Genomic DNA, 24,190 nt, shown 5'->3' with positions numbered 1-24,190 from the left:
TTGCCATGAATACATACTGAACTGTATAAAGAACAGAAGACAGTGAGTCTCCAATGTAGTTATGACTGAACAGGGGCTACACGACAGATGTAAATTTTCGTATTTATATACATGTTTTAAAAGGAGGATTAAGGAGCTTGCTTTTGTTGAAGCTGCAGTTCCAAAAACTCATGCTTTCCCTAAATTAAGCAAAGGAATAAAGAAATTAGACAAGCAAAGCCTGACTGCTTGAGTCACATAAAAAAGCTCGTTTGTTTTGCGGCTGGAGCAAAGCACGTAAGTTTATATCCATGCCGCGTCAGTAACTTTTCTGCATATAGAACTGCCTGCAAAAACTCCCTTAAAATGGCGTGAGAACCCCCGCTTAGCACACACTTTAGAAGGGCAGGCATTGGCCAAAAGCTATGTCAATCATACAGAGATTGCAGAATGAAGCTATTCTATTGGTCATTGGGAGACTCAAAAAGAAAGAACAATCACAAACAAAGTATTGTTAGTATGGCTGTCCACTAGCAGAATTTAATTTGTGGTTGCTTAAATACTTCACATGCTTGCTTTTCTTCAGTTCATCTCAGTTGCTACATATTTGACAAGGTGGGAGCAATAGAATTAGGATTCTTGGCGCTAGAGGTGGGCTGTGGAGGTTCCACAACAGTTACTTGTGCTACATTATTAGGCACTGCCTTTCGTTTTCAGCAGGTTCAATAAGAAAGCAAATCTTCTGAGACAGAGCCTTAAGTAATAAGTAAGGAGTATGCAAGAATCCATAAGATTATAGTAAATAGATTCTTGTAAATAACAAATCACATTGACAGTGAACATGCTAAACCCACCTCCCAACCAAAATTAACAGTCATCAGAATAGTGAGCAGAATCAATAATTAGTACACTTCATCACAGCATAATAACTGAGCTTTTGGTTGGCTTCAGTGGAGAACCTTATTAAATTATTGGTTTTGACAAGGTTCAATTTTGCCAATGCCACTACATTATGAATTATGACCTACTCGGTTCATTTGATGCAAACCTTTGATTAAGGACAAATAGACTAATAGAATTCCGTTTCTGGAATTAAAAAACAAAGAGATGACAGTTTCTAAATATGTCATTTTCACTGGTTTCAGAATTCACATCAACCACTCGATACAGTAACAATTTCAATCATAAGGTTTGTGCAGTTTTCTGCCCCACTTTACTGTTGCTTGCAAACAGTGCCAAGACAGCTCGTCTTACATGCACTGAGCTCTGTACATTCTGTACAATTGCGTATTTCCCAAACCCTGGCGGCTGGCGGCTTTCCCCCCAGTACTAATCCTGCCTCTCTGTCCCCTGTTCTCCCGTCCCCGGTCAATAGGAGATGCTTCAGGAGAAGGTCCCGGCTGTGACAGATGAAGGGGTTACTGAGCTTGCACCTGAGTCCGCACACCTCAGCCTGGCTCCGGCCGCCAGCACTCCACACAGCAATGAACCTGACCAGGTAACTTGTGCCCCTCCCCTCACACACCCCACCAGGCAGCTCCTTCTCCTGGTCACAGAGTTACATGACTTAGGGAGGGGCTCTACAGCGGGAGTCTTAAAATAATCTCCATCTGGGTTTTACCCTAGGGAGAAAACCAGGTGTTTCCCTGTTGCCCAATAAAAATAATGAATTATAGACTGCACTAAAATTCTATCAAATATAGGTAGAAACTTTCAATCCACTCCAATGCAGGACCTTGCACGTCCTTCAGTATGCAGCTTAAAGTGTTGATTTCTGGTATTTGAAAACGGATGCTTTTCAGCAAACATTTCATTGCGCTGCTCGTGCCGTACAGAGCTTCACAGACCGACTCTCTTTTTCACATGCTTGCGTCTGACGTGTCAGAACATCGAGAACATCAAGGTGTTCCTTCACGAGAGGGAGCTGTGGAAGAAGTTTCACGAAGCGGGGACCGAGATGATCATTACTAAAGCAGGCAGGTAAGAGGAAACCATTTCACCTAGTGGTGACCTGAGTGCCCATCACTGCTATGGAAACTGCTGCTTTGGAGCAGGGGAGGTGGGGTCACGCTAGCCTTTGGGGGTCTCCTGACTAACAGTCTGTTAGTGAGATAAGAGTGTCCTGCCACTGGGAACGCCTCACTTCCTCAGCCACCATGTAAGACTTTCTAGAAGGTGAAAGGATACAAGGTATAGAAAAACATTTTGCATTCATGGGTGTCTAATTGAAACACAAGACGCAACCCTGTGTACATCTAGATTTAACGAGCCCAAGGAAAAGGGGAAAGGCTCTGGACCCGAACCAGGGAATGAGTAAGATTTTAAAAGCCTATTCCTTCCCATTCGTCTGCCGAAAATGGGAAATTTCACAGGACGCAGTTGGTTTTGTGGCTGGAGCAGTGAGAACAGGGGTTCGATGGTGCCGTTATCTCAAGTGTAAGAGGAATGGAAACCGCGGCACACACCCGCAATAAAAGACAATATGGCTCAAGTCACCTCCCATCGATTTTGAAAATAATAACAATTAAAGTTTTTTTTTCTATTACAAAAAAAAACATCCACTCGGAAATACAGATACGCCTGGGTAACGGTCACAAATTCCGTCAGCTGGGCCGATAAACCTCAGAAAAATGCGACTTTAAACTGTTTTTTTTTTAGGAACGGTACCTGACCTTTTCAAAAGAAAACCTTCCAGATGTTTAAAATGGGTTTTTAGTAAAATGTATTGTCATAATTGTTTTCTTGTAAACAAAAAATCGTTTTATTTTCGGTCACATTGGAACTGTTAATAATAAATGCAGAAAAAAAACTTTTAGTATCGTATATGTGCTCTGTTTTTAGTTTATGGATAAAACGCGAGGTAATACATTGTAAAAACCGTTCAGGACAAAAACTAACATGAAAATCAACTCCCGCCAGATACAAAGCAAAGCTCTGCGGTCAATAGCGTTACTAACAGCACAGGGAAAACTTCAAAACAAAGTTATTTTTTAGCATTATTTTGAAACGACATCCATTTTAAAATTATTAATTAAAGTATCAGTCTGGTCTTAAAAGTTTAATTTAAAAAAATAAGGAAAATGCTGTAATAGCAGTCTCACCTCCGTCGCGGTTCAAAAGCCACAGGTGTCGGTAATTGGGGCGGAAGCCGGCCTGGCTGTCATGGCAACAAGCGCTCTCCACTACCTGGACGGAAATGGACGCTTTAATATTTATTTAAAATTAATCTGCCTGCCCATTTGTTGGTGCTACATTATAAACTTTGAAAGTCCACATTTACTTTTGTCCCGTTCTAATCGTACATTTCTCCTATTTTACATTTCATCACCGAGACGAAAAGATCGACCTTCTATAGCCAACAGGCAGTACCGCAATTCACCGGAGAAATAATAATTTTGATATTTAACTGGCTTTTTATAGCAAATTGCCCGCTTACCGAAGATAAGTGTTAACGAAAAATAATTTTGGAGCTAAATAATAACCTTTAACATTATTTTAACTAAGCCGTAATTGTAAGCTTCAACATGTTTATACAGTACCGATACTAACGTATATCAGTAAAATGTCACTCCGAAATATTATGTAATAATGTTATTCATTTTTTTCTGAAATATTTTATTAACAGGGCCAGGGTTTTTAGTTTTAAACTTTATTTAATTTTAATTTTTGAAACGGTAAAACACTCAACGGAGCCGCACGACTCTCACAGCAATCTTTTTAATACGCGGCTGAGAGTCTTTATGAGCTGTTGAAAATGTTTCCGCGCCGATTTTATTTTATTATGATTTTTTGTTTTAAAAAAGTGTGTCTGCTCGTTACAGAAACCCATAGACTCAGCGGTGAGTGAAGGAAACACGAATACTGTTTATTTACGGGAATCTCCCCAAACTCAGCTTTATTCGAGCCACTACACTTTAGAGTCTTAACTGTGTGGCTATAATTTAAGATCATAAATGACTATTGACTCTGTAATAAACAAACGCCATTCTTTGCTGAATCATTTATTACATTTTGGTTAAACCATCTGACATCGCTGAGGTCCGCATATTTTGAGGCAAAAATAACAAAAAAAAAATCGAATCTCTCCGTTACGTTCATGAATCTATGAAATATCCTGTTAGATGCAAAAATGAAAACTGCAATTCAATGCAGATCTGCAAATTCCAATTTGAAAAATCACTTGTTATTTTAAGGATCTTTTTTATTTGTTCATATGTAGGACAGCCGAAAGAGTGTTTCATAGATTTTGCTCCTTTGTTTGTACAGAGCGAAAACAGACTCGGCATTAAGTTAGTAAAATTAACTTCCAGGGCAATAAAACCCCACTTTTAAATAAATATTTGGACAATAAGTTTTACAAATTAAAACGGACAAAATGCATTTTACTTGCATTAAAAATATTCATATGAATAGCAGATGACTAAAAGTGTCTGGAAATAAGATGTCTGGGATTTAAATCTTCAAAGCGGGTAAAATATACCTACATCTTCTATTGTGAATACCAAATTTTAATAATTAAAACCACAGAGAATAATAGCCTAAATCTTTCACGACATGGAATTTTAAACGAACTTCATAATACTATTTTCTTGGGGAGAATAATAAAATGTTTTCTTCTTGTTTTTTAATAGGGACTTCCTTACAAAGGCAAGGCCTGCTGTGCTGTGTGCGGAATGTGGCGTTTAAGATCAAACACCTCCCAGAATCTCAAGGTTTTCGTGACGGCTTTCCGCGGTCTGTTTGCCCACGTCCAGTCAAACACGAAGACTTCAGTTCCAATTAACAGAAAATACATTGGCAGGAATGAAACCCGCAGCGTGCAGGGCGACACATCAAGTCGAACCCCCTTTCCTCCCGCGGTCTCATTAAGAGTGGAAGCGCGTTTTTTTTTATCCCGGGTGCTAATTAAGTTGACTCATTTGCTCGGTTTTATAAATCAGAAATTCGATCCCTTTATTCAGCTCTTTGGGCATGGCAAGGATGCGATCTCTGTGTAGTTCAGAGGCTTGTGAAAGCCGAGGTGCAGTTCGGAACAGGCGGGCTGTATTCAGGCAAGCGGTGCTGGAGTGAGATGATGGAGTGGTTGGGGGAGGGGAAGACCTACACTGCGGCTGTTGTACTGATGTAGTCGGTTCATGCACACACGTCTACACGGGGAACACACTCACCTATGTACACTGACGTCAGCGGACGTGGAAATAGCAGACATTATCAGACGTTCTCTCCCTGAGCAATGAAGTGACCAGCTGCTCCTGAAATAAAAAATGGACAGTATACCGAAACGGGCTGCATGCAATTACAGCACAAAAAAAAAGTGCAACAGTAAAGTTTTGTGCAAAAAGGGTAACAGCCACAGCGGGTGGTAAATTCATGAATCATTTAAAATTACATTTGAAATCCAAAGAGCTGGGACCAGTTTCATGGAAACTGAAATAAACACGGAAACTAAAAAAAAAAATGAATAGAGAGAGTATACACACGGACACACGTACTGAAGAACAATAATAACAATCACTTCAAAGTAAGTTATTACGGCCCCTTCCGGTTTAAGGAACCTGACTTCGGCGCACTGATAAACTGAACTCAGCGTAGACATCCAGGGCCGCATACGCTGTCTGAAAGGCGCTTGTGGAAATTCTGGTTCTAGCAGAAATTGCAGTAGCAAGTGGTTACTAACAGCAGCTGGCCTGAACGGGTCGATTATCGGAATGACCCTCTTACAACTGCTTGTCTCATGATCGCTTTCAAACTGCTGCTGTAGTCGTGAGGTGCCCTCCACTGGTTTGTCTCAAACGCTCTGAGCCGGGAGGTTACTGGTCTCGGCCAGCTGAAATGGGGACGCTCAGAGCTTTTCCACTGGGGTTCCTACTCCGCCAGTGAAGTCCCTGGGCGCGCCAGCCCGCGGTGAGCGATGAAGCGCCGGAGAACTCCATCTGAACCTGGGGGACTGTTTGTTATTGCGAGTTCCCGGCTGTGGCCCGGCCTAATCCCACACTTCAAAGCGGACGGCCCCCTTTCTGTATACAGCTCGTCAGGAGGAGCTGCGGAGAGTGATAAGAGAAACGGGGCGCCCGGGATGAGAATCTCGGGACACTCAGGACAGAGAGCTCCATCATCCCTCGGCTCCTTTTGATCTTCCTGCCGGTGTTTCCCAGGGAACACAGAATCAATCATAGTGGGGCCGAGACGCACAAGATAACTAAAAGAAACAGCTGGCACGGACACACACATGCCGAGAGTGATGCATTCCGACATGCGAGCACACACACACACACGAGCGCTTGCACTCCTCTATTTGTGGGCAAACTCTCACTGGCTCCGCTACGTATTTATGTGCTGTTCCAAACACCACTCAGATGGAACTCCACAGAGCGTGAATCAAATAGTCGTGGCACTTCAGCTTTAACTGAAGATGTCATTTGGTTTATTAGAAAAGCAGTTTTGGTTTGGAGACGTCAATGACAAACTAAAATTTAATTCATCCCCCCCCCCCCACACACACACACCAGTATACAGTACAGTGACACACACAGCCTGTGGAAACATGAACTGACACGTGCAGTAGACAGAGCTGTGTTAGTGTTGGGCACATAGCTTTACCAATTCAATCTTTTTTTTTTTATTCTGCAACTTCCACCGCGTCTCATTCAAGGTCAGGAGTGGGTTGTCTGGACTCGCGTGTGCGGGCGAAAGCTCGTCGGGAAGTGAATCACAATTTGCTCGGACGCAACACCGGTAAACGTCTCCGCAACTTGTGCACGTAAGAAGCCCGCATTTCAGCCACCGGGACCCCCCACCAGACGTGCAGTGTGATCTATCGCGGCTGCCATCAGCAGTAGCACCGGTCTCGGGGCGAGGAATAACATTCCACACCGCCGCATGAATTACGAGAGGGGAGGAGATGTGACATCTCGGCCCCGAGTTCAGTTTCACTCCCCGACAGGCCCGCCAGCGTCAGCTGAACATAAAACAAACTTGTTTAGGGCCGCGCCTCTTCCCCAAGCTCAGCTCAGGCCTGCTCTAAGTCTCGATGCGATCGCTAGAGCTAAAAGTAACAGGCGTGTTGCAGTCTCAGGGCAGACAGCAGTGTGGTGGCATGGCTCTATTAAAATGAACGCTGACTGCGGTCAGGGGGAAGCAGGATGTTTTGCCTGGTGGACACTTTTTAAGCCAGCTGCCTATTTTCAATAACCGCTTAAGTCAATACAGGATCGCAGAGAGCTGGAGCCGAGCCTGGCAGGCCCTGGGCACAAGGAAGGACACCCCCTGGAGAAGATGCCAGTCCATCGCAGGCCACAGAAGACCACAGGGGACAATTTAGGGATGAGCATGCAGCTGGACAGTGTGTCTTTGAACTGTGGGAGGAAGCCTGGCGTGTTCAGTGAAAACCCCTGAGGAGAGCAAGGCTCAGGCTCAGGGGCTCTGATGCAGCAACCTGCATCAGAGCCCCTGCCTTTCCCCTGCCTTTCCAAGACCTTCAGCTTCACATGCCACTCAATACGCAAAACAGTCCAACATCATCTGTTTTTTTTAGCCAGCAGCCATATCACCCTGCAACTCACAGCTGGCCGCCCACTGTCACTCAGCAGGTGGGAGCCTGGTCAGTACCTGGATGGGAGACCTCCTGGGAAAAACTAAGGTTGCTGCTGGAAGAGGTGTTAGAGGGGCCAGCAGGGGGCGCTCACCCTGTGGTCTGTGTGGGTCCTAATGCCCCAGTATAGTGATGGGGACACTATACTGTAAAAAGGTGCTGTTCTTCAGATTAGACGTAAAGCCGAGGTCCTGATTTTCTGTGGTCATTAAAAATCCCGGGGTGTTTCTCAAAAAGACTAGGAGTGTTACGCCGGTGTCCTTGCCAAATTTCCCCCTGGCCTTTACCAGTCATGGCCTCCTAATAATCCCCATCTCTGATCCCATCACTAAACTTAGCTGATGTGTAGTGAGTGTACCGGTGCACTTTGGCTGCCGTTGCCTCATCCACACAGTGGTGATGGTGGAGGGGGTCCCCATTACCTGTAAATTGGTTTGATTGGAGTGTCCAGAAAAGTGCTATAGAAGTGGAAGGAATTATTATTCACAAGAACTACTGATGACAGCAGAACTGTAATGAGCTGTCAGGCGAGGTGATAAAAACTGCCCGGCCACTGGGAATGTGAGAACTTCTCTGGCTGCTCACACAGGACGTCCACTACCACCAGATGTCATCATTCATCTTCTTCTCAATAAGAAGAAGAGGAAGAGGAAGAAGAGAAAGAAGAAAAAGGAGACAAGGAAGACCAGAAGAGGGGGAAGAGGAAGAAGAATCTAAGAAGAAGGTTTTCCAAAGTTGTGTTAAAGGGGTAGTAAAATTGTGGTTCACATTTCAACCAGATGCAACAGTGCACCACGGATGGCTCTTTCTGTTCAACTTATGCACACACACCTCTGAGTCTCCTTGTTAACAGTCCTCCAGAGAAAGCTCAGTACAATAGAAGTCCAGGAGACAGTGGTTTAAAAACCACACTGGGGTTGCACAGTAACCCTAAGCTCATTAAGATCCTCTCCTGTGAGCGTGAGGCCACTGATGAGTTTGTAATGACTGCTGCTCTTACGCTGCTGATATCGCGCGTCGTGTATCTCTGAAGCTCTATAGCTGCACACCTCGTGGGCAGTGATGTGTCAGCTGAAGCGCAGCCCTAACTGCCATTAAAAAGCACTTAAGGTTTATAAGGGTGCTGGTTCCTTCCACAACTGCCTCAACGCAGATAGGATGAAAAAGACTGATTTTAGAGAACCCAAGAAGAGGTCACGGAAGGTAGCGCCATTGATGTGTTTTACGGCCTCGTCTGCTGTATTAGCATGTGCCGTCCGTTATTCTGCACTTTCTCGTGTACGAACGCTCAGTGGCCAGCCCACGGTCTGCAGAGCGCAAAGCCCCCACACCCAGCAGAGGGAAGGAATCCATCACTGTCTTTTTCTTCATTCCGAAATACTTTGGTAATTCTTAGCAAGGAAAAAGTAGGTACGACAAAATCTGCCCCAGACATCAAAGGGTCTGAGGTGCAACAGTGATTCCTCAGGCCTTAGCGAGAACACTTTCCCTGCTGGGAACCTCTTGAGCTCCTTAGAACCTGTCGTGCTGGAACATGGCTCTTTTCTGCCCTTGATCAGCTCAGACATCTAGCATGCTTTCAAGGTGTTACATCATAATCTCAATGGAAAAACCAGGTTAAATGGATTGAGTCCCAGTAATCTCCACTGCATCTCCTCAAGAACGAACACCTCCTGTGACGATAGCACAGTTCAGATCTGATAAAGCCCTGTGAAAATCCTTAAAGACGGTCTTATCTGCACTTGCCATCAGTTTAAGTCTCTGTAAAGACACCTTGTTTCAATCTGCTTTCATCGGGTCAATTAAGAACAGAGAAAATCCATAAGCTTCCTGCACTCAGAAACACACAGAGAGGGCATTTATTATCTCTTTCTCCCATTTTCTCTCTGAAGTTCCTCGGCTTTCCCTTTTTACCAAGTCACTGCACAAAGAAAACAAGGAATCAAGCTGGCAAATGTGAGCATTACGCAGGGCTGGGCTCTTTTTTTGGCTGCTTCCCAAAAAAGAAGGAACAGAAAACTGGCCAATATCTGCTGAGAAGTCAAACACAAAAAATAATATATGACATGTTTTTTCCCCTCTTATCTCCAAGCAGGTGATTCTTTAAACAGGATGATCAAGGTCTGCACTCTCTACAGGCCCTGGTCAGGTGCAGTGAGAGCACTGCATGTAGAAATGACACAGACCAGCAGCTGGTCAGCCAGCCCAACTGGCTGGCTCAGGAGAAAAGACCAGACAAGGAAACACTACAGATAGACCTAGACGTGGAGAGTCCCTCCAGCCAGACCAGACTAATTCATCCTGTGGCTCCAGTCATTTTACCATCGCAGGGTTAAGCACGATGGGCCGCCTGAGATGGTCCATTTCAGCCCAGCCCAGTGCAGGTGACATCTCTGCCACGGATCCCTGCTCACACCGGCTCGCCCTCTTCACAGGAGGATGTTTCCGAGCTACAAGGTGAAGGTAACAGGGATGAACCCGAAGACCAAGTACATCCTGCTCATCGACATCGTCCCGGCCGACGACCACCGCTACAAGTTCTGCGACAACAAATGGTAAGTCCGCCCCCAGCACCCAGCTGTTCACCGATGCCACACGTGTGTGTGTCAGGGCAGGGGAGCGTCTTCAGGTCTAAAGCCAGAGGCTCCAACCCCTCACCAAGTTTTTAGGGGGTAACACAGAACGCGACAGAGGGGGATAGAGACGCAACTGACCAGCACGACCCCTTCATCCGTACCCCCAGCAGCTCCCTGGTCACGCCTTGAGCGCCAGCCCGTCTCTTGGGTGCACAGCAGGAATCGGATTTATTCACAAAGTGCTCTGTCATCCTCTGGGAAGGGATTCTCCCTTAGCATTCTATACACCACCTTATAAAAAAATTTGTGAAGCGGTGCCCCAGCTGCTTTCCCTTCTTCTTTAGAAAACGCGATCACAGTAAATACTTTTTTTACCATGCTTTTTACCGCACTTTGCTTTCCTGCGTTCTACCAAGCTTTCTGAACAACTGAACACACCTGTCATGCTCTTGCTTTCCTTTGCTACACTCTGCTCTGAGCAAGGACAAAGTTTACCGCAGTAAACGTCTCCCCAGCAGGGCAGGGGGTGTTTTGCATGCTGCGTCCTATAGGGATTCTAGTTCTGGGATGTCAGAAGGCCAGAAAGACTCCCTGCGCTGTACTCAGGTGCAAACGAGTTTTAATACAGGTTGATAGGGGCCCAAACCCACAGGGGAAAATGATCAGGTAGCCTGTAAAAGTAACACTTTTGCAAACTGTTTAGGGCTTTGAGCCACTTCTCCTTGAACATGCCCTGGATTGGCAGGCTGTCAAGATACACAAATCAAATCTGTGATTTCATCCTGATTGTCCCATCCTTGAAGACTGCTAGCCTGACATACTGAATATGCTAAAAAAACAGTGCGGGATTTCCCATTAGGCACTGTAGGCACAGAACACAGGGCCTATGAAATTTTAAGGCCCTACGAAGGAGGAAACACAAGTGACTAATGAAAAACGAGCTGAAACAACATGCTTGCGATCGACTCGAGGTGCTCTAAATCAATGAGCATACGCTATCTAGTGGCTGTTCTAGAGACTAGAGTTATCGAAGTGATGGTCTCTCGACTTGCTCCATCACTCATGTGGTTCAGCGTTAGAATAGTTTAAAGTGCATCATGTCGATCGATGTCATTCAATTGCGTTCACCCCTCTTCTTGCACATTTCGGAGTGAAAGTGTCTAGGGCCTACGGACACCAAAATCCGGCCCTGTAAAAAAAATTGAATTTTATTCCCTTTTCCCCAGCGTGATTTTGTTAACTTACATTTTTCTGTTGTGATCGAGGAAATCATGCGTTGCTCACTTTCTTGCTGACAACCACGCATCCAGAGCACTGGAAGCTAGCTGTCCTCTCGTCCTTAAAAGGAGGGATTTAACTTCATCAGGGTGGATTATAAGTGAAGGAAGCAAGTGGCTTCTGGCATATTTTCTAATAAAACCTCTTCTCTCTCCCTCGTCCTCCTCCTCACGACAACAAAGACCAATGCCTGGAAAAGACTTGAGATTGTGTTGATAATCGAGAACAGTTGTTACGATCCAGAGGTCGACACTGTGCGTGAAGCCTTAAGATGAAAACAAATTCTTTTGCGTAAATAAATTAAAATTGAAACCAACTGTTCTTAATACAGATTTTGGGCGAAACAATAAGCTTGTAAATCGTGAGTCATGGCAATCTTGTTCTCTGGAGTACACTTCCAGCTCAGGGGCTGTAATGCGTTAGTCTTTCTGATTTTTGATTAAACATGTTACAGCTTTTCACAGCAGTCTAACCTAAAGATCTCCTGTGGCATTATCATATCGTGGTGCTGGATGTAATTGAAATTTACTGTTAAAGTTCTTCGTGTTGGTCACCAGTCTGACAAACAGCCTAGCTACAGAGGCAGGATCAGTGATCCCCAGTGACCTCTCTGTGACCTTGAAGCCAATACGCCTGTCACTCCAGCTCAGCACTAGAGCGAAGGGAGAGCCAGGAAGGACATGGCAAAAACAAAACACTGTAATGCCAAGAAAATCCCAATGAAATGCATAGTCTGTGCAATAACCAGCATTTTATAGCAACATTTCCAGATCTGTGGGATGGCCTGGAATTTATAAGCCTACCAGTGCAGTTCTGCAGTGTTTCAGTGACACCCTGGTAACATACTGTATAATTAAATCATGTTGGAGTGAGAGAAGCTGTGCCACACTTGGGTATTACTACTGACATATTGTCACTATGAAAATAATCTTCCTATACATTTCCTTATTGTTGAAGTTGTATGAGAAACTCATTTCTCTCATTTGCCAGGAGCAGACTATTGCTACAGTAGAATTACTGTTAACCCACTCTCCAGTACTCCAGGTGTCACAGTTAATCCAGTATACCAGGTGCTACTGCTGGGGTGTCACAGTTAATCCAGTCCCCAGTGCACCTGGTGTTACTGCTGTGGTGTCACATCTAATCCAGTCCCCAGTATGTCTGTGTTACTGCCATGGTGTCACAATTAATCCAGTCCTCACACACGTTATTAGTGCTGGGGTCTTACACTGACACGTTTGAGTGAGTGAGGGTCTCCGGTCTCTGCAGGATGGTGGCAGGGAAGGCTGAGCCTGCGATGCCCGGGAGGCTGTATGTCCACCCTGACTCGCCCGCCACGGGAGCCCACTGGATGCGCCAGCTGGTCTCCTTCCAGAAGCTGAAGCTCACCAACAACCACCTGGACCCTTTTGGCCATGTAAGTGTCCACAGTCAGAGTGCCGGGTGGACACGCGCTGTCAGCACAGGCCTACATCACTACCCCCGAGACAGCCTTAAGAACATCACTCACATGCACGTTCACATAATGAAATCAGGCATCCTTCCAAAAGGCAGGACTCTTTGAAAATCCATCACTCCCTCAACATCTATTTGAAAAGGTTTAGATGTTCAAGTCAGCACTGTCTAAACAGGATTTCAAGGCCACGTTACGTGATGCAACAGCCAAGCTGCATGTTTGCACAGTACAAAATCCCCAGACACTGGGAAAGATGGGCCTGTTGTTCGGCTCTGTTTCAGCCTCAGGGCAGATTCATATGGCCACTGAGGGAGGGAGCAAAAACTATCCAGACCTCTGAAGAAAACTGCTTCAATCATCAAGCAACTGCAAAAGGAGCACAGGTCAGGTTGACCAGCAGTGCCAAGTACACTGTGGCTGGAGGGGGAACAAGGCAGGCTGCCCCATGTTAGAGGACTCTTACACACGCTTGCTGTCAGGCAGCCGAGAGCAACAGCCTGTGCTCACACAGCCCTTGTGAAGACAAGAGGTGTGGCAGCTGGCAACAAGTGAAACACAATGGTCCCTGCTGAACAGGACAGAGAGGCTCGCTGGGAGCTGGAATTAGCAGTGCGATGCCCTACCTCCCTGGGCAGCCAGACGCAGCCTGGGGCCAGACCCACACAGTTCAGAGTACAGAACAGCCGGAACACACACAGCCCCCAGCTCAGGTTCCCACTGCACCACTGCCTCGGACATGTTCGGTTAAGATGCACGTTATTGTATGTGTTACTAATCTTCTGTCAAGGCCTGTACAGCACATGGATATGACAAGCAGTGGACGTGAATTGATTTTCCCTTCTTGGGCATTCAGGGTTTAGCACACCTACTGCTTTCAGCTCCACAGTCCACTGAGTGAGAAACAGCAGGTTTAATATCATGCACCACACAGCAGAGTCCAACGTGTTTTCTTTCTCTTGCTTTGAGAAATAATAATAAAAAGATTCAGGCCTTTAATTTAATTTCTGTCTACAATTCATCTTCCCAAACTCAATCGTCTTTAAAAATAATCAGCATATCTGCTGACATTTCAAAAGCAGGGCAGAAGAGAAAAGACCTGGAAAATCTCTTTCATTTATACAGTGGTTTCTCCATTAAAAGCGGTAAAGTAGAAAAGAGACAGGAGTCCAGGTTAACTGATCTTCTGTCGAGTTGGTGAGAGCGTAACGACTGGGGCCTCCTGGGAGCTCCTGTCCAAAAACATTGAGTCAGAAAAAGAGCAAAAGAGCTCATTAGGTCCATAGCCTCCAAGACCAGCGCCTAATCTGACTGTCAGGATTAGTCCTGTGGTTCTGAAGGTATAAGGGGAATAATTAGGACAGAGGGAGGTAGTTAAGTCTCACTGACGCCCACATTAGGGTCTTGTGGCTGGCAGCAAACACATTCACATCAACCGACGTCACTAACATCATTAGAAAAGCGTACGTCCCCCTGTTCAGGCAGGCTCAGGGGCCCCACTTTTCAGGGCACCACCAAGCGAAATGGTGCATTTCGAACACAGGGCACCTCGGACGAAAGTGTTTCCATGCCTCCGATGTGGGAAGCAATAGCAGGACCCACGTCAAGGGCCGATTTGTCACTGCCTGCGAAAGGTGGCAGTTGGCAAAACGTGACGTGTTGCAGTGATTCTGGCCTCTCTCACGGCTCCGCTCACCTGCTGCACTCCTGTAAACCTCTCCCACAGCAGGGTAGGATTACTGTCCCGTTGTGCCACCACTGTACCCTCAGACAGCTCTTTGGAGATACACAAACTCTATTTTTTTTTATCCTCCACAGCCGAAACGTTGTGTTTCTTTTCTTCTCTTTTCAGCATGGAATAAACCTTGTTCTTTTGCAGCCAATGCATGCTGACGCAGCAACCTACTGTACTTGTATCACTCTATAAATATCTGGAGAGCACGGAAGCGAGGGCTGGAACCAGTGTTTAGAAAATTGATCATTAAAGAAAGCTTTCTAAGCAAATGTTTTTTTTTTAAAGATGGAAGTCTTGGGAAAATTTCACCGGAGAGCAGGGGAAGATCACTCAGGGACAGTGGTCAGTGTGAGCTGTTGAGGAGCAGGTCATTAAATACCTAACATTCCAGTCTTCAAATACCCCCCTCCCAGTCCTCAGGGTATCTGCTCAGCATCAGCAGTAAAAACATTATCTCTGTGTACAGATCCCACGGCTACTGTGGGGCTGATCCACAGTGTCTCTGATAGCACCGCCATCCAGTGCCCATACCTGCTGCTGCCCCAGCAGACAGATGCTGCCTCCCCTGCCTCCACCTTCTCCTTTTATTTGAACACAAACCCTCCCTTCTTTCTTTCCACCTCAGCGGTGATGAGAGTGGACAGCTCCGAGCGGAGACCACTGGAGAAGCCCAGACTGTCTCCATTCTGCTGGGAGCCCTGGCTGCTGTGTGGTGGAATGCACACCGCAATTAGGCAGCTGATTGCGAGATCCGTGTCCAAGTGTGCATGCTCTTGTAAATGCATGGCAACAAATTCCTGAAGATGTTCATTAGTATTCCGACAAAGCAAAGCCGCCTCATGACCTCACAGACACATGTGTGATCCATACAATGAAAAATAAAAAAGCTTTCAGACTAACAAATTCATTAAATGACATCAGGAGAAGATACTTAAGTCAGAGAGAGTCCCGCAGATACATTTATTCATCCTGTATTTTTCATACATCCTTTTCTCATTTATTCATCCCCCTTTTTTTAAAAAAAAAGCATGCAAACGATCTTTCTTTCCCCTTAAACGCTATAAAAGCTCCTGTCCTTCTGTAAGCCATCAGCGACAGCAGTGTGAGGAGCCCCACTGCCTGTGCGCTGGGGACGAGTGGGTTATTAAGACGAGTGGGGAAACACTTGATGCTCATCGCAGCTGACAGGATGACCCTGCTCCAGCACTCCAGCGAGCACAGGCCAAGGCAGGGAAGCAGAGAACAGAGAATAACCAATCTGTCTCCTCAGATCGCACAGCTACCTACAGGCTGTGCAATACAACAGAGAAAAGGTCACAAGCAGGCAAGATTGTCGGCATAACTAGAAAAAGCTTTTTTACACACAGAAGTAGAAATGCATGGCATTCAATTCTGAGTGGCATCATTGAATCTGCTGGATAATAATGCTAGAATCTCTCAATGTTGCTTAATGCTTGCTCGCTCCACCAGCGTCAATATTAAACGCTTGGTTTTGACTCCCTTCGGCCAGACATTAATAAGCCCCGGGCTCTTCACAGATCATTCTCAACTCCATGCACAAGTACCAGCCGCGGCTGCACATCGTGAAAGCAGATGAGAACAACGCATTCGGCTCCAAGAACACGGCCTTCTGCACGCACGTCTTCCACGAGACCGCCTTCATATCGGTCACGTCCTATCAGAACCACAAGGTAGGCGGGGCCGCCCTGTGCCCCCAGCCCCCAGCCCAGCTCCCCGCTCGACACTCTCGTGGTTAAATCTCCCGAAGCCATCCCGGCGATGAGGCGTTGTGTCACTGGCCACACAACTCCTTGGCCACAGGCGAAGGCGCTGACGTGAAGCTGTGTGCGTAGAGCAGAAAGCCCTGTTTGCACAAGGTGTTGTGTGTACGCGTTGCAATACACACGAGAAGAAGCAGGCGTGAGTCTCAAAACCTCTACAGGAAAGGGGAAAGTGGAGGTGTGCTAATGTCAATTTGGGGGTGTCAATTCCCCCAAGATCTGACACAGCGCACTGAGCTGGGAGGAGACAGTAATAGCCGCAGACACCTCCTGGTCAATTTCCTGCTGCATTACAGAATCACCCCCTGCAGGTAAGACAGCCCTCCCAATCAACCTGTGCTGTGCTTCTCTAAGATCCCTCTCACACACAGTGTCATCTTGCTGATGGTGTATGCCCAATATGCCCGATGCCAGTTTAGTCAGTTCAGTGCATTTTACTGAGTTTTTAATCTGGGCTATCAGGCAACACACCTAAAACTCACAAACAAGAGTGTCCTCTGTTCAGTTGAAATGCACATTAAACCGCGTCGGGGTTCTCTGCTTGAAACACAATCTGCATGTGTCTCAGCTTTGCAGTTCATGTCAGGTCACTGTGAAGTGACTAAACCATGTCCTGTCATTAACATCCCCTCCTGCCTAATGACAATCACAGCAAAACACATTTTAATAACTTTAACATGGGCTCCTCACAGAGCTTTTAAGTGAAGCATGCTGAACCGATTGCCTTGACATACAGGAGTGTTTTGAATTTAGATAAATCTAGTGGTGTACAAAACACACATTTTAATTCCGTTTTTTTCTTTTCCCCTCTTTTAATCAACTGTAAGTCACTGCACTGTCATCAAGCCTTTGAGAGTATGACTCGTAATGATTAATGAATGTAACAGTGTGACAATGATTACACAATTCAAGAGCCAAACCCAGCCTTATACACAGACCTCAGCAAACATATTGGGGGCTTAGTGCAGCTCCTGATAACACAGCACAGCAGGGGCAACAGGAGCCAGGAGTGGGTACTGCCTTCTGTTCTCAGAACTCTCCGTCAGTGCTAGACCATTACTATTAGTTTCAACCTCCTGGGCAAACAACCTTTAAAATAAGAAGAAGTTACTGGTGTAGTGCTTTAGATCTTTGTATAAGAGTATTTCTGTTATTCTGTCTGTGCAAGTATTTAAATAACTGGTTAGCGTCACCAGGATAGTCTCTTCCTCAGCCATATGGTCACTCTACAGCAAGCGTCTTGCTGTATGTTGTCCTATGGTATGTAATCCTTATGTGAATGTGAATTACAGATGAAATGGGAATTCTAGACAGAAAAAGAGAGGGTCTCATGGCATCAGGTTTGCCAACCACAACTGCAACACTTTCACTGCAAAGCCGAAACATTGACACTCATTGACATTTAAACAGTAGTCAAAGACATATCAATCAGTGTCTCACATGCTTTTGCTTCTCATGCAGATCACGCAGCTCAAAATCGAGAATAACCCCTTTGCCAAGGGATTCCGGGGCAGCGAAGAGGGTGACATGCGAGTGTCCCGCTTACAGAGGTCTGTACTCCACTGGAAGCTACCAAGTAATCAACAGTCTCGGGATGTAAGGGAGGAGTAATGGGTTAACGAAGACTTAATTGGACCAATTCCACACTTATCCATAGATTGTCATCCATTCATCATTTATGGAGACCAATAAAACCCATTGATTTGTAGCTATTGACGACAGGGAGTGGGGACCAATCAGAGCTCTGTAATACTATTTAGGTGTGTGACATGAAGCTTTGTGCTGTCATCTTAACTTGGAATGTTTTTTTTTCTGTCTGCCCCCAATGTTAACGAGGCAGAATCGATTTAAACTTCTTAGCGTAAAAGGCTGTTATAAAGTGGTGTGTCTGCCAGGGAAACAAAGCAAATGAACCCTGGGAGTGCCAGTGGTCTTTGACATCTGTAGGCTGCAGGTAGCAGAACCACATCTGGAGTCACATCAGGCTCAAGGTTTCAGAACGTCACAGACAGAAAGGTGACCTTGCTCTGCAGTATCAGTAAGAGCACCTGCAGTGAGCTGTCTGACACAGGTCATGCCAGTTCTGACACGTTAGTCCGTCCTTCACAGCACGCGTTCACGACTGCAGGGCCCGGAGGGGGCCTTGTGCTTTAACAGCAGGGAACTGAGCTCAGCCTCATTAGAGACGGAGTAACGAGGTCGGCTTTCCCCAGCTCCGACTACACACGTTCTCTCTCTCTTCCCCCCCCCTACAGTAAGGACTACCCTGTTATATCAAAGAGCATCGTGAGGCAGAGGCTGGTTTCTTCACACGGGCATTTCGCAGGCAAACTGGGGGCAGGGGTCCTGCCAGGACACCCGCAGGCCATCCCTCACTACCAGTACGAGAGCGGCACACCCCTGCCGGGCAGCGACCCTCCGGACCCCCTGGTCACTCCCCTGCCTTCCACCCGTGAGCCCGGCGTGCTCTACCACTGCTTCAAACACAGAGGTACCCCCCACCCCACCGCCGCTCTGTCCTCTGCCCTCCTGCCCGCCCAGCTGGTGCAGCGCCAGGCCTCACTGCCGCTGATCAGCTGCTGGCAGGAAACGCAGGCTCTGCACCAGCGGGGCGGAGACCGATTTCCACGGGAGAGAAAACAGAATCGTGTCCTCTGCGATGTCACTTTGAAAAGCAGACTCTGCCATAAGAAAAGTTTATGCTCATGTAATTCTTTTTTATCTGGCAAGAACCTGGCAGCATTAATAGATCTCTGGCTGAGCCCACACACGCAGTTCCTACAGTCTGGGAGGAGTGCTGACTTGTGCCCCTTCTGCGTTCTTTCAGACAGCGCCCGGCCCCTGGAGCTGGGGTGCAAGCGCCCCTATCTGGACCCAGCGCCGCCCCCCGTCCCGGAGGAGCACTACTTCCGCCCCGCCCCCTCCTACGAGCCGCCCCTGCTGTCCCACTCGTACTGCGGCGAGGCGCTGGGCTCCCGGGACGCCTGCATGTACGGCGGTGCCGAGGGCGAGGCGGCGGCGGCGGGGGGCGGCGGCGGGACCGAAGACCTGCCCCCACCGCCCCCGTCCCTGAACTGCAACATGTGGGCGTCTATGCCCCCCTACCCGGGGTACAGCGTGCAGACCGTGGAGGCGGTGTCCTACCAGCCCTTCACTGCCCACTTCGCCAGCACCGCCACCGCCATGATGCCCCGCCACCCCGTTCCCATGGCAACGCAGCTCCCGCCCCCCGCGTCGCCCGACCTGGGCGCCTACAGCAGCCCTCCCGCGCACAGGGGCCCACACTCGTCCTCCTCTTCCTCCTCCTCGCCCCCCGCCCCGAGCTCGCGGGACAGGCCCCCCGCCTCCCTGTATCAGAGAAAGCCCGGCTCACCCCCGCTGCCAGCCAGGGACTTCCCAGCATTCACCCCTCCTCCGATCCGCGACCCCTCCTACCAGTATCACCTGGGGCTGAGCGGCGCTGGGGCTCACTGGACCGACAGCTAGTGGGGGCCGCCCCCTCTCAGTCCGCCCGCCAGTCCAGAAGGCTCCAGGGCTCCGTTCTCCTTCTCTGCCTTCAGCGCCTCTCTTCCCTGCGTAGGACCAGTCCATTCACTCGGCTCTGCAGCAGGGAAAGAGTTTCGAAACAGTGCAGGACAGAGTCACGACCCGCCTGTGTTTTCTGCTCACCTGACTGTGCTGGAGCCAAGAGAACAAACAAACTGTGATGAGATTCACAAGAGAAGAAAAAGGAAACATTGTCAGATCTCTCGGCTGTAAGACTAGGTTTTTTTTCCTTTGTTGCTGGTGTATTTGTGGCTGGTCTCTGCTCCTGACCTCTGCTGCACAGTGCCAGGCAGAGCTGGAGTTTGAGACAGGGTGGCTGTGCACATTGGAGTTGCTATTGTATTATTATACAGTCATGGTGCACCACAGGAAGCAACCTGGCAGCATTAATAGAGCTCTTAAAACACATTTATTGAAACTTAACAATTAGCAAAATAAATTCAATTCAATTTATTTTTATATAGCGCCTTTCACAACAAGGTTGCAATACTCCAGAAACTTTACTACAAGCTGCTCCTGGTTCTGCAGATGGAGAGCAGAGATGAAACATATTGCAGATTAAGGAATAAGACAGTCATGGCTGCAGGTCTGTTGTACTGCTGTAGGATGTTAACGTGTCAGGAAAATAATGCACATTAATTCAAAATCATTCATTCAAAAAACAAGAGCCCATGCAAAAGTGGTCGTTTGGATTCTTGCGCAATTTCTTTTTTTTGTCAAGTACAAGAGGCATTCAAGAACACTTCCACTACTCTCATCACAGTGGCCTGAGAGCCTTCTCTAGGTTTCTCCAAAACATTCCTGGTCTTTGAGGCATGATCCTACAGATGTACTTCCGGCCAAGCAGTGCAGAGCGTACTCAGGAATGTCAGACACTGCAGCAATCTGAAACAGAGCTGCGGGTTGTGCACTGGGGCAGTTCTCTGTACGTGCACTTCGATAGAACCCCCTTCTTCACATGCTGCCCAGCACACAAGCACTGGCCTGGTCCACAAACCACTTTGAGAAACATGGGCAAGGGAGTCAGATCAATAGTAAGACGCCCATAGAAATTTTTCCAAGTATGAACTGCAAGGTAATTTTATACTTCTTCCATGATTTTCTTCCTCCAATTTATATTTACTTACTATACCTTGAATTCACTATGCTTTCTTGTTGTTTTATTCTTCTCTATAGTCGGAAAATATACCAAAGCCCTGATAAGCATTTACTACATCAAGTAACTAGTGACAGTGCGTACAGTCATGAGTGTTGAGGATTTGCCTCTGCAGGTGCAGTCAACTCTAATACTGTCCAGTAAATCAGGAAACCAGGGATACTAACCTGGTTTCTGCTTTACACGAATCAAAAACAGACACAAATACAGTATAAAAGCAATAGCATCGCTATTTAAATACATTAAAATGACTTTTAAAACACAATTTTAAGACCGAAAACAGGAGTCAGTTGTTTGCATCAAGGGCTGTTTAGATCTGAAACAAGCTAATCGACGATGTTGTTGACGTCTTCTCTCCAGAAGCACTCGGGTGAGATTCTAAGATCAGTTAGCTACTAGCTGTTAAGCGAGTTAGATGGGGAAAATGGCCTTCCTTTGTTTATAAGCTTTCCCACATTTTTAACCAAGTAATGGAGGAGGAAAAGATCTGTCGTTTTACTAGCATGAGATAAGTTGTAGAGTGCCCTGCACTGAGGCGGACCCCGGGACATGTCAGCCTCAATCTCTTGCCCCCTCTCCCTCCTCCTTTGTGCTCGTTTGATGGTCCACAGGGTGGATAAGCCATCACCAGTCTGGTATCTCGCTGCTGGTATAAGGTTTAATTAGCTGGGTTTGGACAGCTCCCATCGCTGTAGGTTAAAGACATTTTTAGTGCAGGGTGACATCAGTAATGACACTTCCAACCAGATGAGAGCTTAAATGGTACCATTAAAATTGAGAACGGAACACAGAACTCTGCTTTAATCCGGAACTCAGCTCCCACAGGACAGGGGTTTGAAAATCTCTTTTATTTTTTAAAACCACCCCCAAGCTCAGCAGGAAGCCACATGTCAGACTGCTGCAATTTACAGAACAGGACCAGCAGACAACAGTTTCTGGCTGTTCTGCTCTTTAACTTCTTTAACACAAAACGGTTTGATTTATTTATATAAAAAAAAGCTTTGTGGTCAGAAAACATCTTTCCCTTATTTTTTGTATAAACATGTGTACGATCTTTGTCTTTGAATGTTACATTCCTTTTTGCACATCCGATGAATAAATCGTATTTTTATGCTGTCTGTTTTGCAATCCATTTTTGACTTGCAGCATCACACTTGTTCCTTTTCATTTCACAACACAGAACATGCTGTCCATCCCACTGCTGGGAAACATATCCTTCCCATCGTTCAGGACGCACAGGTGTGGGAACGTACCTAAAAACAGAGGAAGGTGCAATGGAAATTCATATTTGCTTCCTTAGGTAGGAATTCCAGTCCATCAACTCACACCAGAATGACCAATATCAGATTGGGGTGCATCTCATGAGGTGCATACATACTAGAAATCACACCTGATCAAATAACTAGGAAGAGGTTGTGTTGTGTTGGTTTGTGCTGCTGCTGGAGTTTACATGTTCCCCCATGGTGGCACTGAGAGAGGGCCTTCTCCAGATGCTCCCAGGTGTTCCTCCCTTTTTAAAAAGACATGCCGATCTAGGTTTTTTGGTGTCTCTAGTCCTGCCCTGCCTTGAGTTTGCTGGTGATGGACGGACAGTGGCTCTATAACCCAAAAAAGGATCATGGAAAAAATAACATGCGGAAACAAGCGTTAACAAAAACCAAGGCCTGGTTTGACAGTGAGTACTATGCTAAATCCCTTTGAGGGCTAATCCAGAATACTGTCACACTAACTGACAGGACCCGACAGAATGACCTCATCATCCAGCTGCAGACAGATGTTTCAAGCAGATGTTTCAAGACGGGATGCTGTCACTTCGGCTGACACGGAGTCCCGGGCCCTGACAACAGGGCTGCCTGACAACGACCGGCTCCCGCCGCTGCTCTCTGGGGAGGGCCAGAGTGTGAGGAGGCAGGGCTGCAGCGGCCTCAGAGAGGAGCCTGCACAGCATCTCCCTGCTGGAACAGCCTGGGCTCCGGCCCCCGCGCTGCAAGAATGCTGCCTGCTCTGCATTTCTTCTTCACCCGTCCCTTCATTACTTATCGCAGGCAGAAACCTTTAACCCTCAGCTCCACCTGCTCGAAGAGCTTTTCACTTTAACAAGTTCCATGTGAAGAACAGAGACTGGGCCCGCAGAGTCGCTCAGGCTAAGCCTGGCCTGAGCTGAGATTCCAGAGTCCGCATATCGCCAAGCCTGTCCCCTTGGGTGCTACTCAGGACAGACAGCATTACTGGGTGCTGTTTAAAGAGTCAAGTTGCATCATATATGCGGTTTTACTTTTTTTTTAACTTTAAGAAACACTCAAGGGATTGTGGTGATTCTCCACGTCCCGCGATTATTTCTTCCTTAACTCTTCTTCCTTGTTGTTTGCCTTTTGCTTCTCCGTCTCTGACCCCTACGGGCTCATCAGGTGTCAGGAGCAAGAGGAACGCAGCAGGAGCTGACCATAAGGGGAAGAGGGACCCGGGTCTGCCGCTGGGGCAGGCCAGAGATGGAGGCGCTGCGCCACGTGCAGGACTGGAGTTTTTAGGATTTCGGCAAAGGTCTACAGGCGAGCAAAACCTCTCTGAACACGTTCCTCTGGGTCAATGGTTTGAAAGTTTTAAAATACCAGCCTCTCTTCTGTTTCTTCTCAGCCATCCGGCTCATAACTTAGTGAGTTATTATGATGGGTTTGCCCTGGATCTCATCAGCTCCTTCTCCTCCTCTTGGGGCTGTGAAAGGGAGTTACACAGCCTGTAATTTCCAGTGGCAGCGGCACACTGCCAGTGCTGAACAACTGCAGGCTCTTCGCTGAAAATGGACATGTTTAACCCAGCGTTCTCTCTGAAAGGGTCCTTTCGCGAAGAGACCTAAAGAAAGAGAGACCCCAGCCGACCGCGGCTTTAAACGCACATGCCTTTGCAGTAAGGTGTCGGCAGTACACTGGCGTCGTGTCTGACAGGCAGGTGAGCGGGCAGGCACCAGCGTTTATTTAATCCATCGGTCCAGTTAGGGCTGGGGTTCGAGACGGTAAAACTGCCTCTTCTGAGCTCTCACAACAGTGCCAGCGTAAATTACAGAGAGAAAAGGCAGACACGAAACAAGCAGAGGTCAT

At 47.0% G+C, this 24,190-nt stretch overlaps 2 protein-coding genes across 9 annotated transcripts in view; one reads left to right on the top strand and one right to left on the bottom strand.

The window, feature by feature from the left end:
* tbx4 (T-box transcription factor 4) overlaps positions 1-22,213 on the top strand; it is a 30,333-nt gene extending 8,120 nt beyond the window's left edge. For both annotated transcript variants that reach the window (XM_015367383.2, XM_015367382.2), the window contains exons 2-9: positions 1,355-1,477; positions 1,865-1,959; positions 10,006-10,125; positions 12,694-12,841; positions 16,151-16,303; positions 17,855-17,943; positions 18,649-18,884; positions 19,221-22,213. In XM_015367383.2, coding sequence (XP_015222869.1) covers positions 1,358-1,477; positions 1,865-1,959; positions 10,006-10,125; positions 12,694-12,841; positions 16,151-16,303; positions 17,855-17,943; positions 18,649-18,884; positions 19,221-19,879 — 1,620 coding nt within the window. In that variant the 5' untranslated portion in view covers positions 1,355-1,357 and the 3' untranslated portion in view covers positions 19,880-22,213. The remainder of the gene's footprint in view (positions 1-1,354; positions 1,478-1,864; positions 1,960-10,005; positions 10,126-12,693; positions 12,842-16,150; positions 16,304-17,854; positions 17,944-18,648; positions 18,885-19,220) is intronic.
* The window catches only part of brip1 (BRCA1 interacting helicase 1), a 173,471-nt gene that overhangs the window by 71,734 nt on the left and 77,547 nt on the right, over positions 1-24,190 (bottom strand). For all 7 annotated transcript variants that reach the window (XR_011183724.1, XR_011183725.1, XR_011183726.1 and 4 more), the window contains exons 27-29: positions 19,838-19,994; positions 5,148-5,231; positions 3,081-3,165 (exon numbers count right to left, since the gene is read on the bottom strand). The gene's annotated coding sequence lies outside the window, so the exon portion shown is untranslated. The remainder of the gene's footprint in view (positions 1-3,080; positions 3,166-5,147; positions 5,232-19,837; positions 19,995-24,190) is intronic.

Source organism: Lepisosteus oculatus, chromosome 26 (assembly GCF_040954835.1).
Source record: "Lepisosteus oculatus isolate fLepOcu1 chromosome 26, fLepOcu1.hap2, whole genome shotgun sequence".
NCBI classification, from domain to species: Eukaryota; Metazoa; Chordata; class Actinopteri; order Semionotiformes; family Lepisosteidae; genus Lepisosteus; species Lepisosteus oculatus.
This window is presented reverse-complemented; position numbering and strand designations above follow the sequence as displayed.